Source organism: Chiloscyllium plagiosum, chromosome 36 (genome assembly GCF_004010195.1).
Source record: "Chiloscyllium plagiosum isolate BGI_BamShark_2017 chromosome 36, ASM401019v2, whole genome shotgun sequence".
NCBI lineage: Eukaryota > Metazoa > Chordata > Chondrichthyes > Orectolobiformes > Hemiscylliidae > Chiloscyllium > Chiloscyllium plagiosum.
In genome coordinates this window covers 1306295-1315440 of record NC_057745.1, presented here as the reverse complement: position 1 = coordinate 1315440, position 9146 = coordinate 1306295, and the positions used below count along the sequence as shown (strand labels likewise).

General features: G+C 37.4%; 1 protein-coding gene across 1 annotated transcript in view; it reads right to left on the bottom strand.

The window, feature by feature from the left end:
- Positions 1–1720: 1720 nt before the first annotated feature.
- golm2 (golgi membrane protein 2) overlaps positions 1721–9146 on the bottom strand; it is a 66495-nt gene continuing 59069 nt past the window's right edge. The window contains exon 11 of the mRNA XM_043677051.1: positions 1721–4791. Coding sequence (XP_043532986.1) covers positions 4709–4791 — 83 coding nt within the window. The 3' untranslated portion in view covers positions 1721–4708. The remainder of the gene's footprint in view (positions 4792–9146) is intronic.

Genomic DNA, 9146 nt, shown 5'->3' with positions numbered 1-9146 from the left:
TGGAGCTGTTTCCATTGAAAAAAGATTAAGACATGATTGGATAAATGCTCAAAATCATGAGCAGTCTGAACAGGAGAGAGAGAAACAGTAGACAAACTGTTCCAGTTGGTAGAAGATTCAAGAACCAGTCAACATTCATTTTACAGATTGTTTATAAATGCAATCTCTTCCTCTGTTGCCAATGTCTCAAAAATTAACCATCTTGAGACCAATGGATTTAACAGACATGGATTCTAGGTATCATCCCATCTATTTCAAACAACCCACAAAGGACTTCAACCTTATTTAAATAAGACCTTACTTGTAGAAACATTCCCCTTAAGAGCCTCACGATCTTGCACGCTGTTCAGCTCATGTCTTTGCACATTAATTTAACCAGTAAAATTTTTGTATAGTGTTCACTCTGTACTGTAAGTTGTTTTCCATATAACAATCTCACTGCATCTTTAACAAGAGATCAAATACTACTTACCCAAACTCTTCTTTTTAATAGGCTTTGCACAACTCTTAGCAATAATATTGTGCATGACCCTTCTGTTGTCCATATCAGCTGCACACAAACTCAACCACTTGTCTAAATCTGTCTTCAAACGATCAATTTATTCTGAATCGCTAACCTTGCAGATGTGAACATTTGAGAATGGTTCACAATGTTGAGCATTTCTAATTTCATTGAACTTTGACAGGCTGGAAACAAAACTGCCACAAGAGACTTCCCTTTTCATAAAGCAATAAAAATGTTAATTACCCATACATTATCTGACATTTTTAGAGTTTCTATCTTTTCTGATTTTGATTTTTTTGGGGTGACAATTTAACATTAGATTTTGCTGAAAGACTGGTGTAGCCTACAATCAGAAATGGTTAGTGATAGGTTCAGTAATATAAAACAAACTTGATAACAGCAACCAATAAACAAGTTGTAATCACTATGATACAGAAGGACAACAGGTGTTGTTTAACCCAAACAGTACTAAAATAATTTAAAATAAATATCAATACAGGCACACACCACGAGAGATAAGACAATAAAGTAATTTCCCCCAACAGAAATTCCTACTAAATTGAATTTCAAGTTGCAAAGTGCATTGTGAAGCTTATCTTCCAATTGGAACTCAAGAAAAGCTAGAACAGGAGGACTGCTGCAAAGGAGGGCAAGAAAATACAGCTGTTCAAGATTACAAAAGTTCTGTGCCATGAAAAGTGATTAAATACTGAATGAAGCTCTATGTAACTACAGCTCATTATAAATCAGTCAAACTTCAGTAATCGGGAGCACTATTGCATCTGAGTCAGAAGATTCTGGGTTCAGCCCCATTTCATGACCGGAGATCAAAAATCCAGGCCAATAGTCCAGTGCAGCAGATGGGATGCTTGCACTTTACGGGCATTAAATGGATGTGCCATCTCAGGTGGACGTAAAAGATCCCATTACACATGAGGATGTTAAGATCATTGAGGTGAAATATTAACTATCCACAGATGCTGCGTGACCTGCTGGGTGGAAGTCATTGCTTGTAACCATTTAGCACTGATGTAGCTGCAGTTGCAAGAGATGTCCAAATATTGTCTTTCTCTTTGCCAGAAGTTTGAATTCATACTACTTTTTTTAAAAAAGAGTCCTGAAATTAATGTGCATTTTATTTCCAAGAAGTTTCTGGCAGGCAGTCCAAAAAATGTATACATTAATCAATAGCATTTCACAAACACACTCTCCACATCAACTCAAATAAATCATTTATTCAAAGTATTATAAACAAATCAGAGAAACAAACCATTTTACCATGCAGCATCTTACAATTTTACAACACAGATGTAACATTTCAGAAGCACAAAATTCAATGCAATTATTTAACTTGGAAAACGAACAACCCCAGCCCTCCCCAAAAAGCTGCACACAGAGGCAGACCTACTGACTTTTGTTTACATTCCTAAGTTTGCCAATTACAGAATAAGATACCCAGAGCAAGTTAGAAACTACATAATTTTAGCAGAATGCTTCAGATAATGACCAGAACCACAAAATAAAGTAATTGATTGGCCAAAAGGTTCATTATTAGCTGTATTATCCATTTAGTTATGATTGTTAACCACTTAATTAATAATTCATATTGCATTTCTTCATGTCCACTCAATGACATTGAGATCCCACAACTGTGGAAGATGTATCATTCCTTTTGATGGCTATGTTAGCCCGCATGAAATTACAGGAAACACCCTGAAGCTCTGCAGTGACACGTTATTTTACAGTCTATATTGCAGAATTTTTTTAAAAAAAAGAGTTGTACATAAAGAAACAAAACATTGTTTCTACTCTTTGAAATCCCAATTCTTTTGCTCTGATCATAATTTTTCTGAAGCATAAACTTTGCAACCAAAATTATTACACTTAATGATCATTCTAAAATGAAGATATCAAATTATTGGAAATAGTACATTGCAATATATTTCTCACCTGACTATATTTCCCAGTCTGCTAATTCACAGTATTTTTTGCCTCATGCTTCAACAGCAAGTTGAGATTTTACATTTTTGTACAATGCAGATGCTCTACAATAGTCGCTTTAAATGAGATAGTGCAACATTTTACTGTTTGCTGAATTCTATGATATTGAAAGCATTAATTACTTTCAGCTCCACAAGACATTGTTTAAATGACAATAAAGACTTTTATTCACTATTTTAATATCCACATAAGAATAAGGGGAAAAATAAACAATTTCATGAGATTAATGGAAGATGGGAGGAGGGAGCTGGAGCTGCTCAGTGGCTACATCTCCTGCCTCTGAGCTGGAAGGCCTTGGGTTCACTCATTCACTGCAAGCCAGGATTGTTAGGATGGTGAGATTTCCCTTTCTGCTAGCCAAAGAGTTGGCAGCAAAACATTATTGCTGATACTGGTTGCCCCTCAGATACTGAAGTGGTCAGGGCTGGGACGACAGACAGTCCTCACTGACCAGGACCCTAGTTTGGAAGGCAGGCTATATGTTGAAAAAGGGAACACACTCAGGGGCCACAATTTTTTTTTGCAGGACTGTACTCAATGTTGAAAAGATACCATTGATAGAACCCCACCCACTCAAGGCCCAACTGGGTCACTTTCAGCAGTGGACTTCCAATGTTGGAAGGAAGTCGTTCAGAGACAACGACACATCTTCCTACATGAGGCATTGACCCTGGCTTCTCCTCAGCCTAAGCTCCCCCAGCAGCCTGAAAATTAGCATTTACAAATAATCAAGTGGGAAAGTAAGGGCCAAAATTGGGTTAGTATGGGTCATCCTGGCCTCGCATATTGCATCAGAGCCAACCAAGTAGTCTTGCTTCTCCTCCAAAAACAAAACTTGCTGCAGGAAATGCAAAATTCTTCAAATTGTTGGTTGGCCACAAAAGAACCCAGCCACTGATGTAGGCAGCACCACATGCAATGGTGTCAGCCCCCAGACATAAACATCAGGAGGGTGAATGGCAGGAAGGCATCAAGATGCAAAACAATGGCCAAACCCAAAAACAATGTTGATATAACAGCCATCAACCAGCACTGTGGCAACCCTGTGTAACATTGGTAAAACAGAGAGAAATAAGTGGCTAACTGTATCTCAAGGAATGAAAACCATACCAGGACATCCATGTACGATAGGCTTATACTTTATTTAAATGTCAGTATACGTAAGACATCAGAGCCAATCTTTGCTGAGCAGAGTAGATCAAGTGGTGTCTTAATGTTTAATTCATTAGGAAACATCAGTAATCTACTTACCATCGTAACAACAACCAGCCACAAAGGGTCATGCTTCACCAGTTTTCAAAAACTGTGTTTTCTTTTAAAATATCATTGACCTCCCCCATAATCCTCCTTAGATCCAGAAACATCTCCACAAAAAAGTGTTAATTATCTATGCCTGTTGTAGGTAGCCTTTCCAAATTTCATCGCTATTATTTTTAAAATTTACACAGCAATAAATATGTTTTGATGGAAGCAACAAAAGTAACATGTGAAAATGTTTCTATTGAAGACTTTTCATTGAATTTCATCTGCTGTACTGGGTTTGTTAATGACTGCATGTATCTATACATTCTTTTCCTGTTAAAATTAGAACGCATTTAAATCACTAGAATAGATTTACACAGTCAAAAAAAGGGATAACATTTACTGTCTTCACAGCACAATGCAAAAACTTCACTAAGCAAAATTAAATCTTGTAGAGACTGTACAAAGCAAAATGTTTCAGCGACTCCGTTAAGTTGTTTTAAATATAGTACTTTAAACAGATCAGTTCTCAAATGCTACTTTGATTAACCTGAAATATAGCAGTCATTTTGCTGATATTATATTTATGCAATGGTTTCATGAACTCCAAACCTCAAAACAAAAACTAAACTTTGTTCATAAAATTTTCAAAAGTACAAAATATACAAAATAATGTACAGAGGTAAACGAAATTCCCTCCTCCAACCCCCCCCTCCCCACAAATGTTTGCAATTATAAATCAATCAATCTAAACAATTTGCTTGTAATTTTTAACAAATATTAGTTTGCATCACCTTCTATTTCACCGGGCAGCAACACCAGAAGTGCTCAAACTTATCAAGTAATGCACTTGTTAAAAGGCCATGGCATACTGTAAAATGATTTTGCATTATTGCGTCAAAGTCACACAATATTCTTTCCACGGCCTATAAACTCGGGATTCAGTCTCATGGCAGACAGTTACAAACCATCAGCTGCAAAGTGGCGATTTTCATAAACAGCAGGATTGTTCACGTCCCCTTGAAGATCTTGTTCCTCTTCATCTGTCATTAGGAATGAGAGAATTAACAAAGTTGTTGAAGTTCAGAAATAGTCTCAATAATGGATTTACAGTATATTTTTTAAACATTGGTCCAAATTGTTAACTATTCAGTCATACTTCATTTTTCAATGAGAGAAAATAAAGCAAATTAAATTATATTTAGGAGAGATTATTTTCCTTCACCTTTCTGAAAATAGTAACTAAAGGCAGTAACTTGCGACTCCAATGGCTCAGTTAATAACACACGAGTGTGTTTAAGTAATGTTGCAGGTAGTTAATCAAACAGATGATTCTGGCCTTAATATAAATAAAACAATAACTGCGGACACAAGATCAGAAATAAAGAAATTGCTGGAGAAACTCAGCAGGTCTAGCAGCATCTGGAGAGGAAGTGGAGTTACCAGAATCAAGTGACCCTTCTTCAGAAGGTTCTTTAAACCAAAAAGAACAAAAAGAGAGTCCATCTTGAGACACCAATTTGATATACCGACTACAGCATCAATGCAACTTCTGTGCATAAACTAAACCAAAACCCATCTTGCTTTCAAGGAAAAGCATCTGACAAGCATGTATCCAGTGGAAACTATTACCCTCTGAAACAACGCAACCTCTACCTTTACTCATTTTCAATTCAGGGTCTTGTTCCACACACCTATAGATCTGCTTTCGATCAGGGTGATCTTGAACTGAGTAGAAATAAACTTACCACATTCAGGTAGTGATCTAATTAAATACAAGTGGAGTTCACAGAAGGCAAGTGACACGAGGGATTGCTACCCTGCACAAACATTCCAGCTGCTGATACCAGAGAATCCAACGCTAAGTCTGAATTCTGAGATCAAGACTTGACAAAAGAGTAACCATAGATCTGATCAGAACGAAGGACCCGATACCCAGCATGAGCAAAACTAATGTAGTGTACAAAATCCCATGCAAAACAAACACATCGATCTGGACCCAATATACCGGCCACTACAGCGGACAGCTGAAACTGACAACCGGAAGCGGCAGGGACAGGCCACTATAAATGCCGGAGGAAACACCACAGAAGCACTTCACAGGAGGCTCCCAAGCACTGAGGATGTCACCTAGACAGGGGACGAAACGTTTGCAACAAAAATTTCCAGCTCGGCGAACAGAACCACAACAACATAGACCTGACCCACACACCAAGTATCCTGTTGACTGGCAATGACACAAGATGGACATTGCCAGCCAAAGGGTACATTTTTTGCTTGGAACAATGTACATACAACGAATGTTGCAAGCAATATGGTAAACTAATTAAAATGACTGCCTTTATACAGTTTGGTAAACATTAAATCGAAGCAGCTCCTCACAGATTTCTCCAGCTTCCAGACAAAGTTAATTCTTACATTAGGAAATCACCTAGTTTTCCCCCTACCAAAACCAAAATAGGCGAAGAATAGTTTAATTTTTCAAAAAGAGCGAACCAAGAATCTTGCACAACTGTATCTGTTGCAAATGTACTTGGCAATTCAGATTCAACAAATAATTGTAATTAATATACAAGGATTTAATATTTAAAGAGTTGAATCCCAACATCAGAAACAGACAAGGTGACTTCCTGTTAAGGAATTACAGCATATTTAAGAGCTCAGAGTTATTTTTAAGTAATAATGACCAAGTTGAAAAGCCACTGGAAATAACTGATTTAGTTGCAGTTAAACACAACATATAAACATATGAATTAAACTCAAGAGTACATCACTCAAAACCATGGTTCATCTCTGAAGTTTCCATCCATTTTTCTGTTCATCCTTCATACACTTCAACTCCCTTGTTAATCAAGAATCTAGTTACCTCTGCCTTAAAAATATGCAATAACTCTGCCTACAACTGAGGAAGTGTGCGCACCAAAGGCTCATGACCCTCAAACTAATTCTCATCTTAGTCTTAAATAGGATATCCCTTATTTTCAAACTGCCTCTCCTAATTCTAGTCCCTCCTATGAGGAACATCCTCAGCATTTATCTTGCCAGTCCATTCAGAACCTTAATATTTAAATAATTAAAGTCATCTCATATTCTTAACTCCATTGAACAGAGGCCCAACCTATCCATCCAACCTTTCCTCATAAGATAAACAAACCTCTGATCCTAGGATTCAGTCAAATGACCCTTCTTTGAACTAATTTTGTCCTGTTTAAATAAGGAGACAAAAATTGTATATAGTACCCCACGTGTCTCACTATTACCTGACAACTGCAGAAAAACATCCTTACTTTCATATTGCATTCAACTGGCAGGGGCCAGTGTTCAATTCCAACCTTGGGATTCTGTCTGTATGGATTTCCACCCAAAGTCCAAAGGTGTGCTAACATTCCACGTCATTCTAACCATTTGCTGTACCTGCATACTGAATTTGAGATTCATGTGTCAGTCCATCTCAGATCTCCATGCACTTTAATGTTCTATAAGCTCATCTCATTCAAATAAGGTGCTCCTTTTTATTCTTTAGTTAAGGAGGAATCAGTTGAATGAAAGATGACAAATGCTATAGTTACTCCATTGAAGTGGATGAGGTGGCTGCAGAACACTAATGCATTCACAGTAACCATTAAAGTTCCTACAGCAAATTTCCACTGTCTATTCTCCATAACCAACAAATCAGATGTCTTGTCATGCAATTGGAAATGCATCTCAAGCAGTTTTGAAGTAGGACAATGGCTAGCTGCATACAACCATTGCTAGATCAAAGCAATCATGACTGAGTCACTAAAACATTAATTCCATGATACATTTTGAACGACACCAGGGAAATAAGAAAGGAGCACAATACATTGCAATTTAACAGCATACATTTGCCAAACGATTATTCACTTTTAGAACAGTAACCAAACAGTTAAAGAAAATACAAAAAGCCTCACAAAACACCAACAAATCACAGGAAGAACAAAGTAAAATCACCTTAAATATGTTTAATATTTCTTGGAGAAAGCAATTTAGTAATGAAAAGAAATCAAACCCAACTGTAAATGACTATAATGCAAAAGAAGTGACATTTATGATAAACAAAATAGGGTTGCCCACCAGACTAAGTGGGTTAAAACAATAAATCTGCACGAATGAATGGTTCCTTACACTTGAACTGTATAGGCCTCTGATCAAATCACACCAAAGATATGGTTCAACCTTTCCCATCAAAAGACATTCAAACCATAGAAACTGCATCCAGACATGGATCCACAAGATTGAATCAGATCAGAAAATTCAGTTCTGAAGAAATAATGGAGAAACTAGAGCTTTTTTAGGACCAAACTAAAATGTTAACTCTCCTTTTGTTCTTTCACTGAAGCTACTCAACCTGTTGAGTGTTTTCAGCATGGTGTTTTGCATCTAAAGAAACTGTGGCACTGTCAGCAGTGCTTTAAAATGAACTAAGAGGGTAAAGAGATAAATTATTTGAAGAGAGGCAGCATAGATGAAATTATGTTATCAGCAGGAACAGAAAGATGCTAACACATGGCACAAGCCCCACTCAACTTGGTCAGAACAGAAGGTGAAGTTGTTCTATTTCAATGTTGATATAACAGCCAGGGGTGTAGCTTTAGAATGAAAAAAGGAAGCCGGAGATTGCATTTCTAAGTCCAATTGTATTCAATTCATTTCCCTGTCAATGATTGCATCAATGTTCCAAGTGGTTGGCTAAGAGATCTTTGAGTTTTATTTTAGGTTAAATTAAATTAACATTTCTTAACTCGTTCAAGTCAAACTATTAATTTTAAATTTTCATGAATTGTACAGAGAAAAGTTTCAAAATTAATCCATAGCACAGGGATAGTTCAAACTAAAACAGGATAACTTTCAAACTTATTAGGATTATTAGGAAGTACATCTTCTAATGATGGGTCAATAGCTTGAATTGACTTATGGGCTACAGACAACAAAGTCTTCAGAATAATTTTAGTTATCATCTGCATCATAAAGAGGAGGAAGGGAGCAAGCATAGTGAGTGTGTGTATGTCAGAAGGAGGAGAGAAACCATTGGTTATTTCTTCGCTGTGAAAATAAATGGCCTTTCCCTCCTGGCAGCATGGTGGCTCAGTGGTTAGCTCTGCCTGGGGGCTGGGGGCAGGGGCCAGTGTTCAATTCCAACCTTGGGATTCTGTCTGTATGGATTTCCTCCCAAAGTCCAAAGGATATGCAGGTTAGGTGGATTGGTCATCCTAAGTTGCCCAGTATCCAGGCTAGGTGGATTAGCCATGGGAAATGCAGGATCACAGGATGGATGTGTGTGTGTGTGAGATGTCTGGGTGGGATGCTGTTCAGAGGATGTGTGGACTCGATGGGCTAACGGCCTGCTTCCATACTGTAGAGGATTCTATGATGCCAT